Here is a 27,974-nt window from a genome sequence, read left to right as displayed (position 1 = left end):
TCAGATGTGACTCTCAGCCAGCCAGTAAAACAGAAGGTTTATTAGATGACAGGAACATGGTCTAAAACAGAGCTTGCAGGTGCAGAGAACGGGACCCCTCAGCTGGGTCCATTTTGGGGGGCAGTGAGCCAGACAACCACGTCTGCACTTCACTCCATGTCCCAGCCAGCCCCAAACTGAAAACCCCCTCCAGCCCCTCCTCCTCTGGGCTTTGTTCCTTTTCCGGGCCAGGTGGTCACCTGATTCCTTTGTTCTCCAACCCTTCAGCTCTCACCTTGCAGGGGGGAAAGGGCCCAGGCCATCAGTTGCCAGGAAACAGGGTGTCGGCCATTCTCTGTGTCCAGACTCCTGCACACACCTGCCCTCTAGGGCTCTGCAATGATCATACACCCTTACTCCACCCCCTAGATACTTAAGAACTGCCTAGGGGAAACTGAGGCACCCCCACACTATTCAGAGGAAACATTAAGAACAGTCCCACTTCGTCACAACAACCAACCCGTCTGGTGGGGTGGTTCCCTCCCCAGGCGAAGAAGCAGGTGCAGCGGATAGTCCCTATGTATTGGATCAAACTCTGACAGCAGCCTCTGGCCTAACCCGAGTGAGCTCTCGGTGACCCGGGGTTCAGCAGGGCTCCCTGCCCCAGCCCAGCATGGGAACGGAAAGAGGCAATGCAGCAAAGGCTAGCATGCATGCATGGTGACAGCGAGCAGTGTCAGCTGAAGTCGTCAAGTTGTTCCCAAGACAGAGCCCCTAAATCCTGCCCTGTCAGCGCACCTCCTCCACCCTTCCCCGGCTCCAGCCAGCTACTGCAATGGAGTGCATTTCCTCACATGCTAGCCGGTGGGTCTGGGGGTCCCCTCAGGGACTTTTCACAAAATACACCCCGTGCTGTTGAACCAGCCGCCCCGGGACGTTGCCACCAGAGCCACTGGGGGAATTACCGGGCCAGGCTGACGCACAAGCTCCCAGTTAGGCACCGCACCATGGCTGGACCCCAGGGGGAGAAGCAAGAAGGGGCTCCGGGGCTCATGGCTATGCTCCAGAGCCAGTCGCTGTGCCTGTCCTTCTCTAACAGCCCTGGGGGGCAGCAGCCCATCACAGCTCCAGTGGCCCAGGGCTGGGTGCTGTTAACCCGCACAGAGCAGAACACCGCCCTGACTCAGCGGGCGGCTGCCTGCCTGGAGCCCAGCATGCTGGGATCCCCGCACAGCAGCTGGGCCACCCGTCTGCCACAGCCGTCACCAGGTCTGACGGGCTCCTCCCAGCCACGTCTCTGGGCTGCAGCCTGTCAGGCCCTGCTGGGGCGTTCGTTTGCACCTAGCAGATGCAGAGGCGCTGGGGAAGCAGCCAGCACAGCGGAGGGGTCTTGCCGGGGCCGCGGGGTTAGAGCCAGGGGCTCCTGGGTTCCGTTCCCTGCTCTGTGCCACCCTGGGCAAGGCCCTTTGCCTCTAACCCGGGGCCGAGACTCGGAACGCCTCGCCGGGTCTGAGCTCAGCGGTGCACAGAGGCTCTGCTCTGTCTAGGCCTGGGAGGCTCAGGGGGACACTAGACACTTCCCTGCTGCTCCCCCCTGACACACACACGCCCCTGGCCCTGCTGGGAGCCCCTGGCCCTCGCCTTCTCCTTGCCGTGGTGTTTGGGCTTCCTGCTAGGGGCACAGCCCCCTTCGCCCGGCCTGCGTGGCAGAGGCTCCCACCGGTCACTGCTGCAGCCTGGGCTGGGACCCTGGAGAGTGGGGCAAGGCCCCGGTCCTGCTGCCTGGCCTGCAGCTCTGGCAGAGCCGGTCCTCTCATGCTGCTGCCTTTCTCCAAGGTCCTGCGGCTCCAGCTCCGCTCCCAGCTCCTCCAGGCTGTAAAAAGCCCCATCGCCTGCACTTATCAGAACCGGCCTCGCCTGTTTGCCTCCCAGAGCCCGGCCCCCATGCCAGGCTTGTCATAACCGGCCTTCCCCTCCCAGCTCCGTGAGTCGCTTCTCCCTGCTCCGCGCTGGGGCCTGCCCACACGCTCTCAAGCCAGAGGCTGCGGGAACCACCATGGGTATGTAGCCCAGAGCGCTGGGGCTGGGCTGCCCAGGGCGGGGTTCACGGGGGCCATCTGGTCAGGGGCGGGGGGCAGGAGACGTGCCTGGAGACATTGGGTGCTGCCCACCTCACCCCACAGACACGCGGCAATCTTAACCCCTTCAGGGCAGGCGGGAGCGAGCCATGCTGCCTGCGACCGCCGTGGAGTGGCCCTGAGTTACACAGGCTCAGGGGCTGGGCCTCGGCGGAGCAGCCCCTTCAGCAGAGGGGCCACAGCCCAGCTGCTCTCCGCGTGTCACTGGGGCTAGCCAACGACCTGAGCTTAAGGCTTTGGCTTCTGTGGGGACCCCCTGCCGGGCTGGCTCCTAGAGCTTGCTCCCTGTCCACACGCTGAGGGGGGAGAAGCCAGGCACCTGCCCCAAAATGCTCAGTAGCCTCCCAGCCTGGGGACTGCACGCCCCCCTTCCCCCTGGGGCCTGCCCGAGTTGTCCCCACCTGCAGCGCCCGGCCCTTGGCGTTGCTCTCCGGCTCAAGGCCCTGCCCCACTGAACACCTGCGCTCCAGCCCCTGCTACCGTTAACAGTTGGCTGCAGAAGCGCCCAGGGTCCCACTGGCAGGTGCTGCCCAGACACAGCCAGTCCCGGCCCCAGCGGGCTCACAGTCTAACCGAGGGAGGGAGGCACCCTCCAGGTGAGCCCCAGCCCTGACGCTCGCGCCCCCGTGGGCAGCCCAGAGCGATGGCCCCCGGCCCCGCGAGAGAGAGCCGGGGCTCTGGCTGGGGTGCTGCCCTTGCACCAGGCGGGGCAAACTGAGGGCGGCCCATGGGCCCAGCCTCGTCCAGGAAGCTCCGCTCCTGCCCCCACGGGTGGGGGGTGGCGGCTCTGCTGAGCAGAACTCCCGTCTCTGCCTCACTCTCTCCCGGTGCCAGGGGAGGTCCTGGTTCTGGTGGACTTTGCCGGGCAGCGGGATGATGAGCTGCGGCTGAAAGCTGGGGACATCGTGCGGAAGGTGGAGTCGGGCCCGGAGGAGGGGTGGCTGCAGGGGGAGCTGGCTGGCAAGACGGGGCTCTTCCCCCGGCAGTTTGTGCAGGTGAGCGGGGCGGGGGAAGAGCCCCTGCCGGGTTACGGGGGGACACGCTGCCGTGCAGAAGCCGGAGCACTTCCCCTGCTCTGCCCAGGGGACCGGACCATCTTCCACATGCTCCTGCCCTCAGCCCCGGCTCATCTCACTGCGGCCTGCTGGAGCCACTTCTTGCATGAGTTACCCATGCAGCCTGGCAGGCCGGGTTCTGCAGGTGGCTTGGCAGCTTCCCAAAGCAAACCTGACCTGGGCGGGTGAGGGACCGTGCGCAGCAACCCCCACAGGTGCGCACGCCCATGCCCTGCAGCCATCTGGAAGGCGTGTCCACCAATACACACCTCAGGCCTCCAGCGTGACCTACGGCCTGACGTTCAGGGGTGCTGAGCTCATGGGTCGGGGGATGCTCAGCAGCACTGGCCGTCAGTGTGGAGCTGCAAATCACGCAATGCAAAACAGGCCCCAGCTCCTCCAGTGTCCCAGCATTCCCCTGGGCCTGCCTTCTCTCTGGGGGGCAGGGCAAAGGGGTGGTGTCCCTGGGCCACACCCTCCCCAGTCACTTATATAAGCAGGACAGGCAGCTGCTTTCCCTTGCCACCACTGCTCAGGGGCTGCTGTGGGTGGGGGGGCTGCTGTGTGAGACGGGTGAGCTGGGGGGAGCCGGCTCCTTCTGCAGCCCCTGACTGGAGGTTGCCCCAGCACTGAGCCCACCCCCTTCCCTTGGGCGGGGCCTTCTGTGGTGTTTCCTCTCTGGATAATCCCAGGGGGGTGCACCTGGAAATGAGTGAGGGCTGATGCTGGTATTGGCCCTGCCTGGGGTGGGGCTGGGTCCCCCCTGCACTGGTTGCTTTCTGCCCATTATGGGGTGCTTGTGGCTGGGGATCCTGGGGTTTTCTTTTGTGACTCGGGCACAGGGCTGGGAGTCAGGACACCGGGCTTCTAATCCTGCTCTACCCAGGCTGCTGTGTGAGCTCAGTGCCCCCCAGCCCCATCCGTGTCTGTCTGTCCCGCAGGGACTGTGCTCTGTGTCCTGGGTTGTTGTGTGGCAGGCCAGGGAGGACTAGCGAGAGTGAGGGGTTAACTCTTGGGGAGCCCTTCCTCTCAGATGTCCAGGCTGTGCTAGACACTAGCCAGTGTGGGGTGCAGTAGGCCCACCTGAGTGCCCCCAAGCTGGCCCTTGGGGCTGGGACTGGTGCTACCCTCCTCCTCCTCCATCTAGGCCAGGCGCCTCGTGAACCCTGAGCTTCCCCCTTTACCTGGGAGCAGATCTCCAAGGTTGCTACGTCCCCGTGGCCGCGGGAGTTTCACTTCCGAGGAGCTGAGGTGCAATGAGCTGCAGCGGGTTTCACATTTCCCACCCCCCCCTCAGCGCGTCGGCTCCTTACCCTGCCTGTTCTCTGTCTGCCCCAGGAAATCCCAGCATCGCTCATGGCTGACGGAGGTCAGAGGTGCCCCCGCTCGACCCGCTTTGGTGAGTGGCTGGCTCAGTGCGCTGGCTGGGCCCCTCGGGCAGGGCGTGCAGAGCACGGTTTCCAGGCTCCCTCACTCTGCAGGATGCCGTGGCACGAACTGTCGGGTGGGCGTGCAAGTGGTGGGTGCCATAGTAACCGGGGAGAAGGAGGCATCTGGGGACCCGGGGTTTGAGATTGGCCTGGAGACGCACCTGAAAATGGGCTGGTAGCTGGAGAGCTGGGGGCTGGGCACAGCAGTGGGTGCCAGGACTCCTGGGTTCTGTTGCCATCTCTGCAAGGAGTCTCCAGGGTCCCTAGGTGCTTCTGTTGGGGGGAGCACCCATGCACGCAGCCAGGGTGTCGCACTGCCCTTTTCACTGGTGCGGCATCACCTGCCTGTCCCAGACCCACTGGGTCCTCGTCCGGCCGGAGGCGAGCTGCATCCCCAGTCTCTGTGCCTTGGCCATCTGGGTCCCCCAGCTGGCACACCCAGGTGCCCTGACCGTGTCTCCTTCTCCTCTCCTCCCCTCACGACTGGGTGCGCTGAGCCTGGGGGACAAGACCCCCTGCTCCCTCTGTCCTGCCTGCCAAGGACCACTCCCTTCCCCAGAGCTGGGGGTGGGACCCCCATACGGTCCCCATAGGGCTCTGGGCCATGGTGGCAGCTGTCAGCTCAGGACCCTTCGCTCGTCAACCCGTGGCTCTGCGCAGGGCCCAGCTGTGGCATTTTCACTGCCTGCCAGGCAGACCTGTTGTTGACACGCTGGCCTCTGATTGGCTGATGTACACAATGGGCCTGTTCTCCAAGCCAATGGGAACCCAGCAGATCACAATGGGTCTGGTGGAGTAGCAGCATCTCTGCTGCACTAGGGCTGGGGAGGGAAGGAGCCATGCCACTGCCCCCTGCCCTGCCTGGGCTCCCTGCGGTGCTGCCCACCACAGATTGGCAGCAACAGCTCCTAGTACCTCAGCTGTGGGCAGCCTCGGCTGCCTTCCCCGTAAGGGTCTGGACCTGTGCCCGCTGCCGTCAGCTCAGGATCCGCTTGCTGAACCACTGCCTGAGGCTGGGGGCAGGAGCGGGAGCCGCTAGGGGGTACCATGCTGGGGGGGGGTGTGGCTGCCTCCTGACTTGGGGGGTGGTGCAGCTCCGTTCTTCCTGCCCCGCCACTGCTGTGTGCTAGGGCCTGATAGGACCCCTTGCCAAGGCCTCAGTCCCCTGCTTGGGCCAGGAACCGGCATGGGGGGCAGCCTGGAGCCTGACCGAGCCCACGGGGGTTCAGGGCAGGCTGTGAGAGGGAAGGGAGTGGGGGGTTGGCTGGGGGTGGGGCGGTTCCAGCAGTAGGGAAGCAGCCAGGTTTCCTGCTGGGGGGAGATGGGGAAATGGGCTTCCTGCCTCTTACCCCCAAAGGCTCCGGGTTTGCCGGCCAGGCCGCAGCCGGTGTTGAGCTGAGAGGGGTCTGCCTGGGGTGTGGGGTCAGTGTGTAGGGAGAGCGAGTTGGGCCTAGCTATGCCAGACACTGGCAACTCTCTGGCTCTCAGTCCCTCTCTCCTTCTCCCACCCCCGCGGCCTGGCCTCCCTCCAGCAAGACTGGCCTGGGAGGCGCCTGCCCTACACTAGCAAAGCAGTGCGCTACGGACGAGTCCTCTCCTGTAAGGGAGCAGGGCTTGAGCTCCCAAAGGGTGGGTGGGGAGCTCGAACTAGGGTGGGAGGTGGAAGTGGTGATCGTTTCCTAAGCTCCATTCCCACAAAGCAGCAAAACGAGGTTCCCGCGCACCACACCATCACCCTTCTTTGTCCTCTGCTTTAATCAGCAGTGCAATGGTTATCAGGGCTGAGACCAGAAATGCCCTCATTAGGTTTCAGAGTCAACATCCCTTCTAGATGCACAGGGCAGTTCTCCACCTCTGAGTTCTCGTTTCCGGCTGTCTGCAGACTCAGGCAGGCTGGCTGCCTCGCTTCCCACAGGTTTCACGTTTTCAAGCATTGCTTCGCCCCCTTAAGGGCTGAAGCCCTGACTGTTTAGCGAGAGCTGAGACGGTGGCGCGCAGGGCAGCAGCCTCTGGGGGAGAAGGGTGGTTTCACAGGCTGCTGGGAGTCAGCCCCATTCCTGGGGTTACCAGGGTTTGCAGGAGGACAGTCAGAGGAGGGGGAATCCCAGTGCAGGCGAAGTCTGGTGGCCCCTTATAAGCTGAGCCGTGAAGCTGGGACCCCAGCTTGCCCCTCGTGCATCAGACCAAGGGGTGGGGTACAGTCTCTGAGCTCTTCCCGGCAGGCACAGTGCAGCCTGTCCCCCAGCCTCCCCTCTCTGAGTGACGTGTGTCTCATGCTGTTTCCACGCCAGCGAAGAAGCCACCGGTGCCAGGGCAGCGCTGGTGCAAGGCGAACTTCAGCTACACCCCGGAGAAGGCGGATGAGCTGCAGCTAAAGGCCGGGGAGCTGGTGCAGATCCTGCAGGAGGTGAGCAGGGCTGGGGGGCACCTGACGGAGCCAGGGAGAGGAGACCCAGGCCCATGTGCCTGGGAATGGCTGGGGGTGGGGGGCTGGGATGCAGGTGCGTTGTTCCTTCCTGGGGGGCAGGAAGGCTGGAGCAGTGGAAGGTGGCTGGAGGGTTGTTTCCAGCCCCTGGCACCTGCGGTATGCCTGTGTCTGGGTCGTGGTGCTGTCTGCAGGCACTCTAGATACGGCCCAGCAGCAGAGGGCCAAGGCCAGCCTGTGTGCTGCCAAAGCCTGCCCCATTCCAGCCTCCCCCTCCCCTCCGTGCCATGAGGGTAGCAGCGAGGCCAAGCAGGCAGGGCAAGATCCACTTCCCAGCTCCACCGGAGAGGTGTGGCAGCAGGGAGCCAGGGGCAGGCAAGTGCCCCAAAGTTGGGAGGGCCATGGGATAGGCAAGCAGGGTGGGGAAAGACCAGAGGCAGGTGGGGAGCTGGGCAGGTGATGGGAGACCTCAGGGGGGCAGCCTGGCCCTGTTCGAGCCCCTCTGGATCTCCTGTTCAAGCTACAAGGGTCGCGTCGCCCGGCATTAGTGAGCAGCCATGTCTGGGGTGGGGTCTGGCCGCGGCATAACAGCACACAGCAATGCTGGGGGTCGGGACCTGGGGAGGCTCTCTGTATCCAATGGCTGTTGCAGGGAGCGCTTTCAGGAGGTTGGTGTTTGGCTGGGATACCCGGGCTGTCTCCCAACAGCCAAGAGAAATGCCATAGTGGGGGGCTGGCCCGAAGGCAGGGATCGGTACAGTGGCACCCTCCAAGCCTGGCTGCTGGAGATGCTCTGGGCACACTGGATCAGCGGCTGGCAGGGCTCAGCTCTGAGCCTTTCTCTTCCCCTGCAGATTGAAGATGGCTGGTGGCTAGGCAGGAAGAATGGCCAGGTTGGTGCTTTCCCCTCCAACTTCGTCCAGGAGCTGGACAGGCTGCCCCCAGGTAGGAAGGAGCGGGGAGCAGCAATGGGGCGAGGTGTCACGGAGTCCCTGGGTGATGCTCTGGAACTGCTCCCCATGAAGCCAGTCAGGACTCTGGGGCAGTCGCCTTTCTGTGAGCAGCCTGTCTTCAGGACACACAGCTCACACAGCTTCCACCTGCCTGGGCCTGACCTCGGAGCATTCAGCCTCCTCTGCCCCTCCGTGCGCTTCCCCCCCAGCGAGTCCACTCAGGCGGGGCTCCTGGGGAAGCCAGAGGGTCCTGCCCCCCAACTCCGCAGTCAGACGTGACTCTCAGCCAGCCAGTAAAACAGAAGGTTTATTAGACGACAGGAACATGGTCTAAAACAGAGTTTGCAGGTGCAGAGAACCGGACCCCTCAGCTGGGTCCATTCTGGGGGGCAGTGAGCCAGACAACCACGTCTGCACTTCACTCCATGTCCCAGCCAGCCCCAAACTGAAAACCCCCTCCAGCCCCTCCTCCTCTGGGCTTTGTTCCTTTCCCGGGCCAGGTGGTCACCTGATTCCTTTGTTCTCCAACCCTTTAGCTCTCACCTTGCAGGGGGGAAGGGCCCAGGCCATCAGTTGCCAGGAAACAGGGCGTTGGCCATTCTCTGTGTCCAGACTCCTGCACACACATGCCCTCTAGGGCTCTGCAATGATCATACACCCTTACTCCACCCCCTAGATACTTAAAAACTGCCTAGGGGAAACTGAGGCACCCCCACACTATTCAGAGGAAACATTAAGAACAGTCCCACTTCGTCACACGAGGTAGCAGGGCCTGGCTCCCTTCTCTTCCGCTGCCCTGATCCTCCCCTTAGGAGAGACCCTAGGCTACAGCAACCCATGGCATGTGGCGGGGCTGATCTGGGAAGACCCCAAGGCATGAAGCGTGAGCGCCCTCAGTGCTGCGTCCCCACAAGCTGGGGGGGGATGTGTGTGGGGGGGGCGGGCAGGGTCTGCGCGCCCTGAGAGCTGGCAGGTTGCTGGTGCTCTGGGTCAGAGCAGCATCTGTGCCCCCCGCAGAGGGGCTGTCCCATCCCAGGTGCCCTGAGATAACCCGCTCCAACCATGGTGTGTGCAGGGCTAGTGGCCCCGGAGCCCCTCCCAAAGAATGGGGCTGGGAAGCAGAGGCCGAAGCTGACTGATGAGACCTTCATCGTAAAGGAGGCAGAGCAGGTGAGTGTGTTTGGGGGGCGGGGGGGAGCGGCCCCTGGCACTGTAGGCAGAGGGCAGGGGGGAAGGACCGTCCTGGGATTCACCTTCCATGCTATGTCCTGTCCTGTCCCCACCCCCCAACCCCCCGCCAGAGCAGCCCCAGAGACAGGCTAGCTGGTGGCCTGACCCAGCAGGTGAACCCGCCTGGCTGCTCCTGGGCCCAGGCCATAAAGCCCCACCCAGGCGTGGCCAGTTGAGCTGGGACCAAGGGGAGCTCGCCCAGGCCCTTCCTGGCACTGCTGGCTACCCCAGGCTCACGTGGGCCCAGCTTGATCTGGCTCTAGGAAGGGAGTCAGTGGAGGTGTCTGCCCCCACTCTGGGGTGCTCTTGGGGTGTGGAGGGGTGGAAGCTCATGCTCTGAGCACCCCCTCCCTCCTGAGACACCCACTCCCTGAGTGCTAACGAGCCTCGTGTCTCCTCTGCAGCCAGAGCCCCCCAAGAAGTTGGAGAAGCCCATCCCCGCAGCCCAGAGCTCCCCGCCAAACCAGCCCCCGCAGCCATGTGAGTGAGGCCTGCCTGCGCTCCCCTGCCCCATGGAGTCTGCTGCTTCTGCTGAGTAGCCGTGTCCCCTGTGGGGGCCCTAGCTGGGGAGGGGCCATCCCTGGGGCTGTAGTGGATGGGAAGGGAGAACCCAACAGTCCTCAAGGAGTGATTCCCAGCTATTGCCCTGGGGAAGGATGGGTCCCCACAGCCCAGGGAAGCCGCTTGCCCCAGGGCCTCTGGCCTAGGCAGTGGTGGGGCTGGGATCTGGGATTGGAGTCCAGGCCCCCAGGCCTGTGCTCCTGCTGGCTCCTGCAGCATCTGCAGGACAGGAGCATGGACCCTTCCCCGCCCCCACTCGAGCAGGGTCTGAGTCCTGTCCTGCTTCTGCAAGTGCAATGCACGGGCTGGGTTCACTGGGCTGGTTCCTCGAGCGCACCTGGGAGAGGGGGTCCTTTCCCTGTGAGCAGCACAGCGTCCCCCATTAGTGACTGTGTTGGGCTTTCCTCTGAGTCCCTCCCCTCCCGCCCAGCCTGCAAAGCCGAGTACTGCAAGGCCATGTTCGACTATGAGCCAGAGCTCCAGGATGAGCTGCAGCTGAAGAGAGGAGACGTCATTTTAGTTCTCTGCAAGGTGGGAGCATGGGGAGTGAGCCAAGGGGAGCTGGGGACGGTGGGGGGGCTGCCAGGGCAAGCTGTGAACCCGCTGGGGAGGGGGTGCTGATCTGCCCATCTCACTGGTGGGGAAGCCAGCTTTCGCAGCTGCCTGCCCCCCAGCCAGGGAGCAGCTCATTATTGTGTCATGGGTCCATCACTGTGGCCTCTGGCCATGATACAGGGGACACCGACAGCTCTGGCCCCTCTGCTCCACCAACCAGATGGGGAAACCCCAAATGGTGGAGCCTGGCACTGGAGGACGTGAGTCTCTGGGTCTCGGCCCCCAGCTCCACTGCCCTCTGATCCCAAGACACCCCGTCTTGTCCCAGAGGGGCTCCAAATCCTCCGGCTGGCTTCCCGGCTCTGGGAGCCCAGCTGAGATGCTCTTGCTGCCAGTCCCATCAGCACCACGGGCTGCAGCTTCTGGGGGCAAGTTCCTTTGTCAGCCCTCGTGCCCTGCAGGGGCCCCTGGCAGTGCACCATCCCCGTGTGCCAGGAAGGCATGGGACACAGGGCTCTGATCCCCTCCCGGCATGGAGGGAGCTGTGGGCACCACCATGCACCCCCAGTGTCTTTCTTTCACTGCCCCTCCCGGCCGCATCCCGAATGCCAGGGACCTCCAGGGCACTCTGAGCCCCTCCTGCTAAAGGGGTCTGGCCCCGGGTGGGATCTGCTGGCAGTGCTGGGTGCCATGAGGGAGCAGGGCAGGTTGGACCGGGTGCCACCTCCTTGGGCTTTGTCCTGGTGTTCACCCCCCTGTACTCCGCGGTGTCCAAGCCTGTGGCCGGGGTGCTGGGCCGTGCGGGGGGGCTCGGGGGGTAGCACCCCGGCCTGAGCTGGGCATTCCCTGCTTGCCTTGCAGGAGACGGAGGATGAGGGCTGGTGGGAAGGGGAATGTGATGGCAAGAGAGGCCTCTTCCCTGATAACTTCGTGATGCTGCTGCAGTCCCTGGTGCCAAAAGTGAGTGCTGGGGCTGGGTGCCCCCACCTTGGGCGGGCTGGCATGGGGGGGCCCAGTGAGCAGCCCTGGGGCAGGGGGGCGCCAGCCTTGGGGCAGGGGCTCGGGGGCCCAGTGAGCAGCCCTGTCTGGGGCAGGGGGGCGCCGGCCTCGGGGCAGGGGCTCTGACGCCGGGAGCAGCCTGTCACTTGGGCAAATGGCTCCTGGCCCCATTGCAGTGGGGGCAGGAACGGCAGCACTCCAGGTTCTGTGTTCCCCCAGCAGGTGGCGCAGTGACCCCGAGGGAACACCCAGGGGTGGCCCCTGCCTGTCCCTTTGCTCAGCTGGTGAGAGGCACCCCCAGGGCCGCGGGCAGGGGCCAGAAGTCCCTCTCCTTCCTTGGGCCGGGGCTGGCTGGGCACGCGGGCGCTGTGGCTGGACGAGGAAATCCACATGGCAAGCTTGCAATAGGAATAATAAATCCCTAGCTCAGCTCTGCCCATCCAGCCTGGTACCCTGCTCCTGCTCAGCCCCTGGGCTCACCTCCGCCAGCACCCACCCCCGGAGCTGCTGAAAGGGGAGAGCCCAGGATGCGTCTGGCGGGGTGTGAGCTGGGGTGGGGCGGGGAGAGAATCCTTCCCAGCTGCAGGGAAGCTGATGGCCCCTCTGCCTGCCCGGTGCGGTGCTGGCTGGCCTGGCTCAGACGCTCTGGACACGGGGCGAAGAATGGCCAGGAGCCGCCGCAGGATGTGCCCGTTCCTGCTCATCGTGCTCTGCTCTGTTGCAGGTTACGGCGGTGGTGCCCTCGCGGAGCCAGGAGTCAAGTAAGGAAGGAGCCCACGGCGGGGGGGTCAGAGCTGACGGGGGGCGGGGGGGCTGGCTGTGAGCCCCTCCCTAGTGAAACCGACCCAATGGAGGCTGTGGGCTGGTGCTGCCTGGCTCCCAGTCCTGGGCTGTTGCCAAGGGGGAGGCAGGCAGCCAGCATAGCTATTGGGGGTCCTGCCAGCCCCGGAGGCTGGGCTGGATGTAGGCTCATCCACCGGGGCAGCTGTGGGTCCAAGTGCAGCTCAGAGCAGTCTGCGCATGGTCCGTGCTGCGGGGTCACCAAGACTCCCCCTGCTAGGCTAGCTGGCTTCTCGGTAGCGCTGCCAGGCAGCGAGCGGGGGATGAGGTGATGGTGCAGGCTCCTGACCTGCAGAGCTGGGCAAAGCCCTGGGTGCTCTGCATCTGTGACTTCCTTTCCAGCAAGGTGCTGGTTTCCTCTGTGTCACGTGCCCTGGGTACAGGGGCTGAGCAGCAGTCTGGGGAAGGCTGGCTCGGAGCAGAGCTCTGGGGAGCTGCAGGCAGGTCCCTACTGACGGCTGGTGAGTGCAGCCGACGGCTGGAGTCCAGAGCCTGGGCCCAGGACCGTCCCCCTGCAAACACTTGTGAAGGCCCCGTGCGTGGCTGTGGTGGCAGGTACCTGCCTCCCCTTTGCTCTCTGTGCTGTCTGTGGCATGTGCATGGTGCAGAGTGGTATGGAGGGGAGCGGTCCCTCCTATGAGCGACCGCTCGCTGTGCCAATCTTTGCCCTCCCGCTCTAGCACCCTGGAGGATCCCAACGGGCTGGGCGTACAGGAGCCTTTCTGGGGTGGGGAACACAGCAGCTGCACCCTGGGGTTGGGGAGGGTCGGGGCTGGATTCAGCAGCCCTGGCAGTCTGCAGCATGGAGGTTCTTGCTGGGCCAGGGGCTTTGCAGGCTCCTGAAGTGTTGTCGTCTTTCGGCTTGGCAAGGGGCTGAGGGAGGGTGGCACCCCCGCCCCCCCAATCCAGCCCATCCCTCAGCCCCACTCAGTGTCCCCTGGTGGCTGGTTATTGCTGGGGGGTGCAGGGGTCCAGCCAGCTGGCATCCGTTGGGAAGTGGCAGACTGAACCCACTGCCACCTGGGATCGTTCTGGCCCCAGGATGGGCAGATCTTCCATCACCAGGGCTCTCCCCTTGGCTCTGCCAGGAGGGGCTCGCACCCCTCCCCTCTTGCCCTTTTGGCACAAGCTCCTGCACGGGGCCTGGGCGCCCCAGCCTCGGGGCTTGGCAAAGGGACGAAATCAGTGAGTGGGTGGCTCTGGTTTGTGTGAACCCTCAGGGGTCAGGGCTTGGTTTAGCAGAGGCAGGGCTGGCTGGGAGCCCAACTGCCTGCTCAGAGCTGGGGTCAGAGCTGCTGGGGTGAGAGCTAGTGGGGCTGTGGTGGGGTGGAGCTGCCCTGCTGTTATGTGGTGTAGCCTGTCCCCAGGGCCCAGCCGCCCCAGAGCTCGGGGGGGGAGGGGGGGGGGCTGGGGCTGGTTTCCCAGCTGGGCCCTGCGCGTGGATGCGGTGACAGGTAGGGGAGGGAGGCGGCTGGGGCTGTCGGCCAGAGGGCAGCCTGCCCTGCAGTGGGGGGCCCATCTCTGCGTGGGACGGGGGCAGTGTTGGGGGTGGGGGCATGGGGAGTGTGCTGATGCAGCAGCCGGCAGAGGAAGTGCAGACTGCGGACACCACCGCTGCCTGGGACCGTGGCCACATGTGACAACGAGCGGAGCCGGCTTTGTAGCTGCTGTGGGGAGCTGCTTGGAGCTGTCTGGGGGATGGGCCAGCTCTGAGCTCATCCCACCGGGGGGGGGGTCAGACTCTGGGTGTATTTTGGGGGCACCCTGGGCTCTGAGATCCCAGCTGCTGTGAGCACCACCAGGGACAGTGCCAAGCTCCCCCTCCTGGTGCCCCTTGGCACAGGGGCAGTGATGCTGGCAGTGCAGGCAAAGTCCAAGCTAGCCCAAAGCCCTGCTCTAAGCTCTGTGCCTGGGGGAGCTCAGGTCCCTGTGACTGTTCACATCCTGCCCCCCCTCCCGTTGCACGCACACAGGTGCTGGGTGCCGCTGTCGCTCCCCGGATGCACCAGGCTGGGCTGCGTGGGTGTCAGCCCCAGGCCTCTGGCTCGCTCGCCTTCCAGGAGCTTCTGACACCCCTGAGCGAGCACCTCTGCTCCCCTCGCCGGGCCCACAGGCCTGGGGCGAGCTCGAGATGCCATCTCTGCCCCTGTCCTGGAGCGGACAGGGCAGAGCTGTGTGTGCCGGGGCAGAGAACCCCGCAGGCAGGGGAGCAGGGGCCAGGAGTGGGGCCTGAGTGTCCCCCCTGGGCAGGGCCGGGTTCTCCTCTCCCCTGGGCAGCCCCGGGGAGTCTCTCCAGTGTCCGCAAGACTCCGCAGTCACCCCGGGGTGACTGCGGAGTGCACCCGACCCAGGTGAACGGGTGGAGGTGGCCCGGTGTCGCCCCAGCCCTGGCCTCTGAGGGGAGGCGAGACTCCCGGGTGGATGGAGCCGGTCCCAGCGCGGGAGGGAGCAGGGCTGGCTGCCCTCACAGGGCCCTGGCGGCCACTCAGGCCAGGGGGGGTTCCAAGCCCAGCCTCCTCCTCCCCCCACCCCACCCCCAAAATAAAAACAAAAAGAAGGTCCTGGGGCAGATGGGGCTGAGGGAGCAAGGACGGTGCCAGGGGGGAGCACGCTCCCCCCCGCCACCACCAAGTCGACCAGCACGTCACTTTTCCTCTCGCTCCTCTGTGCCAGTCTTCAGGCCGGAGAAGAAAGTGTCCAGCGCCAGCAAAGCGGAGCTGCGCCCCCCCCAAGAGCCCAAAGGTAAATGGGCCAGGCTGGCCATGGGCACTGGGGGAAGTGCCAAGTCTCCACCCTGGTAGCGGGGGGTGTGGCAAGTGCCTGTGAGTTACTCCCCTGCACTGCTGGGCTGCTCCCCCGTGAGGGCACATGCCGTGGGACCCAGCTGGATAAAACGGAGCCGGCTGGTAGAGGTGGGGTGTGCGGGGCTAGTCCCCCTTCCCCGTGGGCGACAGGCCGCAGCTTTCCCTCCCCTCGCCCCAGGGAGGCAGCTCAGGATCCCCTGGTCAGGTGGGGAGCTGAGGGGAAGGGCACTGTCAGGGCAGCAGCTTGCAGCCATCTGCTTCCCACATTAGGCTGTAGCCCGCCTGCCCCCTCCTGCTTCGGTCTGTGCCCTGGCCTGGCCCTGGGCGACTCCGGCCCCTGAGGCCAGCCAGGCTCCAAGGCAGCTGGGGAAGAGGCGAGAGTGCAGCAGGCATTTCCTGCCATGTGCAGCTCCCTGGTGCGTGCAGGGGAGTCGCCGCAGCAGGCTGCCGATCTCCCAGCCGGGCCCCCAGGCTGCCACGCTCCGTAGCGGCTGGCACAGGCCAGGGCTAGCGTCCAAAGACCAGCATAACACCAGCACGTCCATGGCCCCGGGGTCCAACGCCCCTGGCCCTCGGCCAAGAACGTGCCTCTGAGGGGGACCCGGCCATGATGGGGCCCGGGCTGTGGGCCCTTGTCTGCTGGCTGGGAACTGTCCTGGGACCCAGGTTGCAGCCACTGGCCAGTCATGGGCTGGGAGCAGTAACTTCTGGGGAACAGCCCGGCTCCTGCTGCTCACCCGTCCCTCTGCCCCCAGTGCCCAAGGTGCAGAAGAAGATGGATCTGCCCAAGATGAACCTCCCTGCCAGCAAGAAAGCGGCTCCCGCCCCTCCCGTGCCTGCCAAGACCAAACTGGCTTCCAACCTCATGGGCAGGTGAGGGGCCCATGCCCCCTTCCCTTGTGCAGAGGGCAGGCTCTAGCTGGTGGGGGAGGTCTAGGCATGAGCTGCCCATTGTTGCAGGCTGGCAGGGGGTGGGGAAGTAGCGCTGTGTCAGGTGGGGGCCTCTTCTCGCAAACCTTCCAGGGGTTGATCTTGGTATTCAGGGCAGACGCTTCCCTCCCTGCCCACCTGGGCTCAGCCCCCTGCCTCAGCCCCCTGCCTCTAGCTCCGATAATGCCATCACCAGCTTTGCAGGTGGCTGTTAAACTTCTGCAAGGGGCAGAGCAACTGAGTTAGGCTCCTGCCTGGCCCCCCAGGTGGGCAGGGACTGACTGGAGTGGGATGGACACAGCACCTAGCCGAAGGGGAGGCGGGAAAGAGGCACAAGGGGGCCGGGGCTCTGCGGGCTGCTAGCCCCCTAATGTGCAGGAATGTCTCTGCCTTTGCTAGGCCCCCCGGTACCCCGATGAACTGTGCCCCAGCCAGTGGGGAGAAGAGCAAGCCCAAGGACCCAGGTAAGCCTGTTGCCACCTGGCACGTTCCGATCCCCCCCTTCACGGGGTGGGCTAGTAGCATCGCTCCCTCCGGTGTCCAGCTGCGGAGCCCTGGGCCAAGGGGGAGCTGCCCATCAGTCGCTGTGACTGGAGCCAGGCCTGCAAGATGGAGTCTTCTGCCACATGCAGGACTGAGGGCATTGGGGCAGGGCTGGCACCTCCAGACTCTGCCCTGCCCTGGTTCTGAGCACCCCCGGCAGGCGCACTCTAGCCTGGGCTGCTCCTGAGCTAGGAAAGTGAGGAAACTGCTGGGGTTTGTGTGAGGAGCCCACACGATATCACAGGCCTCCCGGTGCCAGCTCGCCCAACTAATCCACTCGGTGCAGAACCCAGGAGTCCTGCCGACTGGTCCCCTGCTGCAGCTGTCCAAATCTCTCCCTCCCTTCAGGAGCAGAAAGGGGGACCTGCCTTGGGAGGGCAGGGAGCAGCTCAGTCCCCATACAGCCCCGTGCTGTGCCCGGCCCAAGGCCCAGGTGTTCCGAAGAGCTCGGTGCCTCGGGTGGGTGCTGAGCTGTGTGGATGCCCCGCTGGCTGGGCATCGGTCTGGGTGCAGAGCTCTTCAGCCTGACAGCACCGCTTGGAACCGGTGGAGTCCTTGCGCCTGGGGCCTCTCTGGAGTCTGGCTCCAGCTGCATTTGCTGATGGGCAGGGGGCTGCTGATGCCTCTTGATTTTGCAGATGCGAATTGCTTTGATGCCATCCTGGTCTCCAATGCCAAACTGAGCCACCCGACCACGACCCGTCCCAAAATGCCAGGCAGGAAGCCGCCCAGCCAGCCGCCTGCTAGCTCTCCGGTGAGTGCCTGGGCAGTGCCCCTCGCTGGGGGTCGGTGGGGAAGGAGTGGAAGGGGTGGGACTCGCTGGGCTGGGTGGGCACAGCTCTGTGGGCCGCATTTGCTGCCCACAGCTTCTCTGCTGCAATTGCCTTGTCCGGAGAGTGAGCGGCCCTCACCACTCTGCTCCCGCCCCCCGCCCCGAAACGCAGCGTCCCAGTGCTGGGGAGGAACGTCCCACCTCCACCCAGTGCTCCTTGTGAGCCGGCAGGGCCTGGCGTGTGCTCAGCACCGGGGCGGAGACTCTGGCCTTGGCACCGGCTGGTTTTAAAGGTGCTGGCTGGATAGTTTGGACCTGAAATAATGGGTCAGTGCCAGGCTTGGCCCACGGGAGCAGGGTCTGTTGAAGCGAGCGAGTCCCGCCCTCTGCCACAGGGTGTAGACCCAACCCCGTGCACAGATAGAGCAGCAAAACCCCCGCCCCACACGCAGGCAGAGGGGCGCAGTGGGCAGCAGGAGTCAGTCTCCTGGCGGGTCCCAGGCCCTGCCCCAGGAGCCCTGTAGGATGGGTCGGCAGCACCGGAGCTCTCTGGAGCTCCCGTAGGAGGAGCTGGGTTAACAAGTCACATGGGTGCTGGTGAGGGTGGTGGAGGAGGAGATGCTGAAGAGCAGGGTGCCGCCTCGCTGCCAGGCTCACGGCAGGGAGGGGAGCACGTGTGTGGGGCAGGTAGGGCCAGGGCCACTTCCTGGGGCTGCGGCTGCGCTCAGGGTAGGGGGAGCTGCACCCGAACCACCTTTCTGACCCCATGCTGGCCCCTCCCCTCCCCTCCCGTCTGGGGATCCCAGCATGTGGGCCGGGTGCTCAGAGCTGGGGAGAAGGTGCAGCATGGGTGGCCCCAGGGCCATGGCTTTGCCCTGCAAGGAGCACCCAAGGGGGAGCTTCGCTGGCAGGACCCATTCTGTCCTTGGCCTGTGTCACGGAGTCCCTGGGCGATGCTCTGGAACTGCTCCCCATGAAGCCAGTCAGGACTCTGGGGCAGTCGCCTTTCTGTGAGCAGCCTGTCTGCAGGACACACAGCTCACACAGCTTCCACCTTCCTGGGTCTGACCTCGGAGCATTCAGCATCCTCTGCCCCTCCGTGCGCTTCCCCCAGCGAGTCCGCTCAGGCGGGGCTCCTGGGGAAGCCAGAGGGTCCTGCACCCCAACTCCGCAGTCAGACGTGACTCTCAGCCAGCCAGTAAAACAGAAGGTTTATTAGACGACAGGAACATGGTCTAAAACAGAGCTTGCAGGCGCAGAGAACGGGACCCCTCAGCTGGGTCCATTTTGGGGGGCAGTGAGCCAGACAACCACGTCTGCACTTCACTCCATGTCCCAGCCAGCCCCAAACTGAAAACCCCTCCAGCCCCTCCTCCTCTGGGCTTTGTTCCTTTCCCGGGCCAGGTGGTCACCTGATTCCTTTGTTCTCCAACCCTTCAGCTCTCACCTTGCAGGGGGGGAAGGGCCCAGGCCATCAGTTGCCAGGAAACAGGGTGTCGGCCATTCTCTGTGTCCAGATCCCTGCACACACCTGCCCTCTAGGGCTCTGCAATGATCATACACCCTTACCCCACCACCTAGATACTTAAGAACTGCATAGGGGAAACTGAGGCACCCCCACACTATTCAGAGGAAACATTAAGAACAGGCCCACTTCGTCACATCTCTCCCCCCTTCGAGATCGAACTGAGCGGGGTCACTTTACCCGGTGACCTGGGGAAGTTTGAAGCCACCAATGTTCCCATGGATGCCCCAGCATCTCTCCCGTTCCTTGGTAGGAGTTACACCAGGCCCTTCCAGTTTCACGCCCTCCCTTAGGTCGGGGGTGGTCGATAGCACTAGCAGGCTGCATGTGGGAAGGTTTCTGCAGCCCATGCCCTTTGGCCACCCCAAAACCCCAGGGGGTCAAACTGGGATTGGGTTTTCTCCCAGAGCTCCAGTCTGGAGGGCTGCAATTCGGGCTCTCTTGGTTAAGGGCCCCCATCTTGACCTGGGCCACATACTGTTCACTTACAGAACTAGCATGGAGACATCCCTTTCCCAACAACCTTGTCTCCCCAACAAGCTGGCCAAACACAGCCACTTGGTTATAGGACGGTATACCTTTCTTAATAGCTTTCACTCCATCTGAGACCTTCTCAAAGCTCTCCACACTGGATCTTTCAACAGGAAAGTCAGTGGATCCATTCACAACAGAAAATTTCTGGCTGTTAGGAACTGAAACTTTCTTGATTAAATCACTTTCACACCCTTCAGTGGCAGTAAACTGCTTGCAAAGACTCCATGAGGATTCCTTTCCCGAGGGCTTTTCTATGCAACAATTCACCCCCTCCCAGAAATTCTGCTCTTACCCTCTTTACCTAGGGCTTGCTCTAGGGGAACACTTTCCTGAGCAACTACAGACTCTTTCTGGGTCTCCCTTACATCCAGAATCACCTCTGGCCCATCAGGCGGATTCCTACACAATCCCCTTTCATGCAAACTTACAGACTTCCTAGATAAAAGGTTAGAAGCATTCTCCTTCCCTTTGCCACACACAAGTTCAGGAATCTTTTCCTTCTTGCTACAGGTTTCCACACCCTCAGTAGGTTCCACAATCACATCACCTTCCTGCTCTCCTTGTGCCCTGGCTAGGATCTCACCCTGATTAGACAGAGTTGCTACACCCTTTCCAACAACACACTAGCAACAGGCAAAATACAAGCACCAGAATTGTCTGGTCTCGGGGATTTTACATAGACCCTAACTGGATGCGACCTAGTTACAGGGCCATTCTCCCGAGCAGACAGAAACTTAGGACCCTTCCCTTCCTGGGCTTTAGCTGAATCCAGAACCAGCTCTGAGACAACTGCATGACCCTCAACCATCACAGGCTGAAAGGCCCCTTCTGTCTGCTCCACAGACCAAGAAGAGCCGGACACACTTTCTCCTTTACCAGACACACAGGTTGGGATCTCATTCCCTTTGTCCCAGCACACAAGGCTGGTCACAGACAACTGCTTGGAGATCAGGGTAGCTCCCTCCATAGGCAAGTCAATACCCCTGACAGACAGAGACCCATTTCCTTCACTGTCCCAATTCTCCACCCAGCTAACAGGTAAGGTCCAGGGACTCTCATCTTCCACTCTCCTCGCCTTCCCACCCTGCTGACTGGACACAGCCATCAGCTCACAAGGCTGCCTAGGCTCATCCAAACTTCCCTTACCAAGCACCTTGCCACTCCCCACAGATCCCCTGCCCTGCCTGTGTCTCCCCCCACTCAGCTGGGGTCTCAGCTCCCACTGTGCTCAGCACTGCCCTTGCTGTCCCAGTGGGGGCAGGCCACTGCTTTCCTCACTGCATCAGAGCCAGCGAGAGTCCCCAGTCTGGTGTGCAAGGGGGCAGGGAGCATCTCTCTGTCCCACCGAGTCCCAGGGGTCTGGTTACAGGCAGGCAGGTAGCCTGAGCCTAGCGGCTCCTCCCTGCTGCCAGCCAGGTCATCTGCATTTTCACTGACCATTTCCCTCTCCACCGATTGGTTCCCTGGATTCAAATTCAAACCCTCGGCAGTTACAGGAGCAGGGCCTGGATCCTGTCCCAAAGAGACACAGTCACCCCACAACAGGGTCTCGCAGCTGGTGTCCTGGGGCACCCCAACGGCCAGCCAGCCCCACCCCTCCTGGGTCTGCACAGGGATCTGGGCCATAGGCAGGGCGAGGGGCTTCGTCCCTGGGACCCTCACCCAGCTCACACAGGCCCTCAGCCTCTGAGGCTGCACCACCCAGGGTCTGACACCAGTTCTCTCTGTCCCAGGATCTCGCCACCCCAGGAATGTCTCCCCATTGACCATCCCCTTCCGCTCCCACTGGGGGTCCGAGGGGCCTGACCCCAGGGAACTCCACACAGACATATAGGTTGGGGTCAGGAGTGGGAGCCTGTCCACCTCCCCACCCATCTGGCTGATGGAGTCTGTGGCCTTGGGACCCAGCAAGGGAGCTAGACACCGGGGTTTTCCGCAGGGTCCCCCTGGTTCAGATCTCCAGCCTGCTCAAAGGCAGTGAGGTGGCATCCACACACCCCCCCCTTAACTAGGGGCAGCAATTTAGTCTCGAGGTTCCCTGCGGAACTGGCCCCCCGGGATCTATCCCCACTCACCCCGGGGAGGTCCCCTCGGCCTCTCCGCCCCACCACCGCCAGTTCATCCTGCTGCTGCTTCTGCAGCTCTTTCTCGGGCTCTCGCTGTCTCCCACGGTCCTCTTGCTCTCTCAGACTCCGCTCCAATCCCGTCCGTCTCGATCCCCCGATGGGGAACCCGATCGTGAAGACCCCCGTCTGGTCGGGGACAGGAGTCTTGGCGATGCCTGGCTCCCGCTCCAGCTGCTCCCAGATCCTGCTATAGCCCCAGTTGGGGTCAGGAATCTGTTCCTTAGAGCGATCATCCTCCTCCAGCTGCACGATTAACTCTGCTTTGGTGAACTTTCCAACGCTCAACCCTCTCTTTCTGCACAGGGTTACAATGTCCTTCTTAAGGAGACGGTGACAGGCCATCACTCCGCTCCTCCCAAGTTGTTGTGGACTCACAGGCCCGCTCCCCACGGTTTCCAGGGAGAACCCCTAGTGTGCCAGCCCTTCTCGAGGTCACCACCTTTTTGCCAGGGTCGAGCTGCAGACTCCTCCGCCCCTTGGACTGCTCGCTGCAGTCCCCAGGGGAACCCTGTTACTGCACAATCCTTCTCGCTGGTCACACACTCCCAGGGGTTAACCGCTCCTCTCTGAGCCTTCAGCAGGCCTGGTCCTCGGCAATCCCCCTTCGTGTTACTGCTCCCCAGTCACTTACTGCAGGAAGCACCATCCACGGGGTGCAGTACATCCCACCGCTGCCACCAGTTGTCACGGAGTCCCTGGGCGATGCTCTGGAACTGCTCCCCATGAAGCCAGTCAGGACTCTGGGGCAGTCGCCTTTCTGTGAGCAGCCTGTCTGCAGGACACACAGCTCACACAGCTTCCACCTTCCTGGGTCTGACCTCGGAGCATTCAGCATCCTCTGCCCCTCCGTGCGCTTCCCCCAGCGAGTCCGCTCAGGCGGGGCTCCTGGGGAAGCCAGAGGGTCCTGCACCCCAACTCCGCAGTCAGACGTGACTCTCAGCCAGCCAGTAAAACAGAAGGTTTATTAGACGACAGGAACATGGTCTAAAACAGAGCTTGCAGGCGCAGAGAACGGGACCCCTCAGCTGGGTCCATTTTGGGGGGCAGTGAGCCAGACAACCACGTCTGCACTTCACTCCATGTCCCAGCCAGCCCCAAACTGAAAACCCCTCCAGCCCCTCCTCCTCTGGGCTTTGTTCCTTTCCCGGGCCAGGTGGTCACCTGATTCCTTTGTTCTCCAACCCTTCAGCTCTCACCTTGCAGGGGGGGAAGGGCCCAGGCCATCAGTTGCCAGGAAACAGGGTGTCGGCCATTCTCTGTGTCCAGATCCCTGCACACACCTGCCCTCTAGGGCTCTGCAATGATCATACACCCTTACCCCACCACCTAGATACTTAAGAACTGCATAGGGGAAACTGAGGCACCCCCACACTATTCAGAGGAAACATTAAGAACAGGCCCACTTCATCACAGCCTGTCAGCTGAGGAGGCCAGGTAGCACCAGTGGGGAGGTGGGTGCTGGAGACCTGCTGCGTTCCCTGAGGAGCTCTTCCGAGGGCAACGCCTGCCCGGTGCCCGTAGCTCTGGGACTGATAGGTGGGGGTGCCCAGTTGCAAAGGGTGACTGGCTTTCCCTGCCCCTGCTGGGATTGTTTCCCATCGGTTCTGCTCCTGCAGAAGGCACCCCTGGTCCCAGCCAAGAGCAGCGTCCAGGCCAGGGAGCTGCAGCCCCCAGAGAGCCCGGGGGACCCTCCCAAGGCACAGGAGAAGCTGTCCCTGGAGGTGCTGATGGCCGAGCTCCGGTCCCTGCAGATCCTGATGGACCTGATGAGGGTGCAGCACCAGTGAGTGGGGCTGAGTGGGGGGGAGGTGGGAGCTGTTGGAGCCCTGGCAGGTGCTGACCCCAGTGGCTGAGATGGCCAGCCGGAGTGCCCCGAGTTTGCCAGCTGCATGCAGCGTTCCCCATCCCCAGGGGACAGCACGAGACTTTGCTTCCTAGCTGTGCTTGGAGCTGCCTCTCTCCTGGGCTGGTGGCAACTGCCTACAGCAGCCTTGGCCCTGGCCTGGCCTGCCAGCCTGTGTGCACGTCTACCCTGGTGGGCAGTGTCACACTCGGGGCCGGTGAACACCGGCCAGGGCAGGCCTGGTGCCAGCCGTGGCTGAGAACCCTGTGGCCGGCGTATCAGAACAGCACGGGCCGGTCGTGTCCATGTGACCCGGTAGAGCAGTGAATCGGCTCAGGGCGCCGTGGCCGGAAGGGGAATGAGGTCCCAGTGTCCTGCCCTGTTTGTACAGAATCAGGTGACCCCTGGGAACCATCCCCTGGCCTTGGGGAGATAGGTTTGGAACTGACCTTCATGGGAGGCCCTGCTTCTCCTGGGCCCAGCCCAGGCCCTGGACTCTGGCCTCCGGCAGGCTCTGCAACTCAGGCCCATGAGAAGCAGTGGGCTGCAGAGCTGGGTGCTCCTGGGTCCCATGTGCCTGGGGTGACTTCTTGGAGCTGGCTGAGGGTCTGGCCCTGAGTCCCCGGCCCTGGGCCCCCAGAGAGCCAGCCCCTGCCAGCTGTGTGAACTACCCTTTGCAGGAAGGACATGGAGGAGCTCAAGATGGAAATGCAGGAGGAGCGGGCCAAGCGCATGGTGCTGCAGGTGAGAGCTGCTGGGGACGCGGTGCTGCATGGGAAATTCAAGGGTGGGAGTTGCCCCAGCCCCTCCCTCACTGGGATCCCACAAACCCAAGGCTTGTCACTGGGGTGCTGACCCCCCAGAACCAACCTGCATCATGCTGCTGCAGGGAGTTCTGCGATAGCAGCGTGTCCATCAGTGAAATCCCACTCGCCTCCATCCGTGAGGAGGGGCGTGGGTCAGAGTGGGAGCTGGTGCTCGGAGTTGGATGTAGGAGGATTAACAGCTGAGCCTGTGGATGGGGGCAGCAGGGCAACTGCGTCTTCATTGTGTGTGGTGCCCAGATGCCCCGCAGATGGGCACTGGCTGAAGAGTGATGGTTGCGGTGACCCTGCTTTTCCCATCGGTAACCTGGGGCCTGGGTGCCTTGCTGCTCTCCACCAAGTGCTCGGGGATGCCCGTTCTGAGCGGCAACCTGAGGCGCCCTGTTTGGGCAGCACAGGGAGCGGGGCTGGGGTTTGCCCTGGTTCCCTTCGCTCCCACTCGTCTCTCCTTTGCAGGTGGAAATCGAGAGCATGAAGCAGATGCCTGCCCTCGATGGAGCAGACGTGGCGGGAACAGGAGCAGCTATGCTGGGCAGTGAATTGGAGGAGCTGCCGGCCACACTGTGACGTCCACTGTGAAGAGGCCCGCTCTGCAAACTCTGCTGGCGCCGTTAAACTTGCAAGAGAATCACTGGCTATTAATTCCCCTTGGTGTACGTTCACCCCGAGGCCGGATCCCTGCCCCGGGTAGTGGGGAGAAGGCCCAGAGCCCCTCCAGCTCATCTCCTGCTGCGTCTGCTCACTGGGCCCTCAGGGGAAGCACGATGAGGAGCTCTGGGCCATGCAGCCCCATGAGCACTGTGGTGGGGTGCAGCCTTTTGTCCGCTCCGGGTCCCGCTGGGCTGACCCTCTGGGGGATGCTGGCTTTGTGATGGGCAGCACGGGGCACCTCCCTGCTGGGAAACAGTCGGGGCCGCCAAGGGAGTTAGCGATGCCCTAGCGGGACCAGGGTGTTCATGCTAGCAGTGCAGAGGCCTGGCCATTGCCTGGATTTTGCCAGCGCTGGGCAGTCATCACCCCTCAGGCCCCATCACCTGCTCAGCTCTGAATTTCCTGCATATAGGCCAAAGGAGGCCCCTCCATCCCCCTGCCCCAGGAGAGGCCGCCCCATGTCCAAGCAGCATCCGTCCCTCTCTGGAGACAGGTCTTGAGCCCCTGGCTCCCCTCTTCCCCCCTGACCTGTCCCAGCCTTGGGCCGTGCTCATCCACATGTTGTTCCCAGCCCCTCTGTGTGTGTGGGGAGAATAGCCATCTCTTAGCCCAGCACAACTCTCAAAGCCCACCTGTGACCCTAGCCCTACAACCCCCTGGGGGCTGCTGATGCTGACCCCGCCCAGAGAAAAAGCCCTGTGCTGACTGCCCCCAGCCCTGTCTGCTGCGTGTCAGCCCTGGGGTCACCTGACCCTGGGGTCTGACTAGACCAGGATAAGAGGGTTTGGAACCACTTCGCCCTAGTGCAGACAGCCATCTGCATTGTCCTGGTCAGCTGGCCCTGTGGAGTGGGCTCCCAGCTAACATGTTGCATCCTGCCCTGTCCACACTAGGGAGCTCAGATGTGTTGGCTAAGCCGTCCCTGGGCCAGATGTGGGGGCGGGAATCCTCATCCTGGTTAACCTGTGATAACTCATGCAGGCTGGACCCCTAGGGTTACCCAACACTTGTGTCCTGTCTGCATTAGAATCTAGTCATGTTAGTGAGCACATGTTCAAATGTGACCGAGCATAGGTGTCTGTGGAGTGGCCCTTGATATATGCCAGCCTCCTTCCCATCAGCAGCCCTGTCCGATGCCTCTGGCTCTTCCCAGACCCTCTTAATCCTGAGAACTGGGAGTTTCTCCCTCGCTCTGGGAGCTGCTCTCTGCAGTGGTTTCGTTCCCGCTATGCTTGTCTGACATGGGGGTGGGTCTGGAACAACTGTGAATGTCCCTTGCCCCCAGGAGCCGCTGGCCGACAGCCTGAAGTTTTAAAAACTATTTTATAAATACGTGTAAAATTTTAATAAACTATTTTTATACAAATCTTAGCTGCTGCCTGGCTGCTGTAGTGTTGACAGCATCTGTGACGTGCAAGGCGCTGTACAAACTTGAGGGGAGAGACGGTCCCTGACCTGCTGAGTTGGAACAGTCCAGCCACAGGCAAAGTGCTGGGGAAAGGTCAGCCTGAAAGCCAGGAGCTCGCTGCCGGCCAGCTCATCAGGTTAGCTCCAGGCCGTGTATTTCTCAGTCCGGGGCGGGGTGGTGAGAAATACCCAGGCGAGGCCAGTTTGGGTTTTCTTTGCCTGGTTAAAGAGCAGTCTGTGTCCTAGTGCTTTCCCGGCTCCTGCCAGCCCCTCCTGGCTGGGCAGTCACATCTGTTCCTCTGGATCTGCCACAAAGGCTCCAGGCATCCCTTCCACCCCCCTCCTTTCTAGGGCAGCCTCCCCAGGAAGCTGCTTCCTGGGTCCTGGCTTGGCAGAGCCCATCTCCTCCTTGCTGTCAGCCTGGTACCCCTGCCCCCCCTGAGACCTCACCCCTGGGGGGGGCCCACCTGGCACCCAGCCCCCTGCCCTTGTTTATCAGCTCGGTGCAGGTTGACACAAGCTTCTCTGCATTCTTGGCAGCTTGCTCGCCCTGGGGCCAGCAGGGCACATCTGGAAAACATCTGGGTCCTGTTACAGCTGGCGGCGGGGGGGCCCTGGTGGGAATGAGCTATTTTTGTACATTGGGCTGGCGCGGAGCGGGGGCTGTGTCCTCAGGCAGGGGAAGGTTTCGCTCTTCTCCCACGCACACAAAGGCGGGGGGCTGCTGCCGAAATGTTGCTTGAGGGCTGCCCCAGGAGCGTGCAGCGAGGCTGTGGCCTGGTAGGGGCAGCTCTGGGCTTGTCCGGGCTCAGCACAGCTCCTGCTGTTCGGCCCGCTTAGGGCTGGGCTGGGACCTAGCCCCTCACTGCCCGGCAGCCAGCTGTTCCCATGCAGCAGGCTGAGTGGTCAGCCCCTTGGTGCCATGTGGCACTGCACCATCGTAGGCAGGTGGCTCTAGGCTGCCGCAGGATCAGTGCCAGCTGCTGGAAGTGAGAGCCAGGGGGGGGACTCCTTTGTACTGGCTAAGGGGGGGGCGGCAGCCCAGGGGGGCACCTTGCCAGCTCCAGCGAGCACATCCCCACATGCCCTGGGGTGTTTACCCAAGGCACTGAACGAACAGCAGAGCTGGCTGGGGTGCAGAGCGAAGGGCAGCCCCTGGGTCACGAGGCTGGGGAGGGGGGTGTAACTTGCCATGGACTTTGAAAGCAGCCCAAACCCCAGCGGGCTGGGAGCCACCCCATGGCCCTGGCTTGTGGCTGGCTGGACTAACCACAGCAGGCTGGCCTACCCGGCTGGCAGCCAGCCCAGAACCGCGGGTAGCGTGCGCGCACCGCCCCTATGCAGGAAGCAGCGAGTGACTGATGGGGCAGGTCAGATGTTGCCGGAAAGGGACAGCAGCTAATTTTAGCAGGAATGCTGGGGCCAGGGGAGGGGAAGGAGCCTGGGAAGGTTTCTCCAGACAGCCGTTCCCCCAGGGGTGGGGGAGGTTCGGGCTCAGGAGCAAGGTGATGGGGGCAGGAGCAGCTCCATAGCCCGGTTCTGCTGGGCTGGGGCTCCGAGGTGCCCTGGGGCATCTTTCCCCCCCCCCCCCCCCCCAAGGGCACAGGCTCTAATGCCTGGACCATCACCACTCCTTGCACCTACTGCCTGGCGGCCGCTGAAAGAGATTCTCACCCCCAGGCTGCAGCCAGGGAAACTGAGGCGCAGAGAGGGGGGATGTGGACCCAAGCTGCACAGCAGGGACAGGGCTGGAGGCCCTGCTGCTGTTGCAGGCAGGGCCATGCTGGGGTCCACCTCACCGTCACCCAGGTCTCCAGCGTGCTGCATGTCCTCCACCAGGCCTCCCTCTG

General features: G+C 63.3%; 1 protein-coding gene across 2 annotated transcripts; it reads left to right on the top strand.

The window, feature by feature from the left end:
- The first annotated feature begins 1,881 nt into the window (after positions 1-1,881).
- SH3D21 (SH3 domain containing 21) lies at positions 1,882-26,088 on the top strand. Of its 2 annotated transcripts, XM_048825721.2 has the most exons (17): positions 1,882-2,039; positions 2,952-3,112; positions 4,511-4,571; positions 6,894-7,009; positions 7,882-7,972; positions 9,056-9,150; positions 9,615-9,690; positions 10,202-10,302; positions 11,188-11,286; positions 12,050-12,086; positions 14,839-14,907; positions 15,725-15,842; positions 16,299-16,363; positions 17,081-17,196; positions 23,016-23,182; positions 23,923-23,986; positions 24,523-26,088. In XM_048825721.2, the coding sequence occupies exons 1-17, from the start codon at positions 2,036-2,038 to the stop codon at positions 24,631-24,633; spliced, it is 1,551 nt and encodes a 516-aa protein (XP_048681678.2). In that variant the 5' UTR covers positions 1,882-2,035; the 3' UTR covers positions 24,634-26,088. The 2 variants fall into 2 exon arrangements, with proteins under 2 accessions (XP_048681678.2, XP_074977464.1); XM_075121363.1 differs by lacking the exon at positions 14,839-14,907.
- The last annotated feature ends 1,886 nt before the right edge of the window (positions 26,089-27,974 follow it).

This window comes from Caretta caretta, chromosome 19 (genome assembly GCF_965140235.1).
Source record: "Caretta caretta isolate rCarCar2 chromosome 19, rCarCar1.hap1, whole genome shotgun sequence".
NCBI lineage: Eukaryota > Metazoa > Chordata > Testudines > Cheloniidae > Caretta > Caretta caretta.
This window is presented reverse-complemented; position numbering and strand designations above follow the sequence as displayed.

Coding starts and splice junctions, on each gene's coding strand:
- SH3D21 (XM_048825721.2), top strand. Junction 12,087..14,838: donor CTCGCGGAGCCAGGAGTCAA/GTAAGGAAGGAG, acceptor CCTCTGTGCCAG/TCTTCAGGCCGGAGAAGAAA. Junction 15,843..16,298: donor GCTTCCAACCTCATGGGCAG/GTGAGGGGCCCA, acceptor TGCCTTTGCTAG/GCCCCCCGGTACCCCGATGA.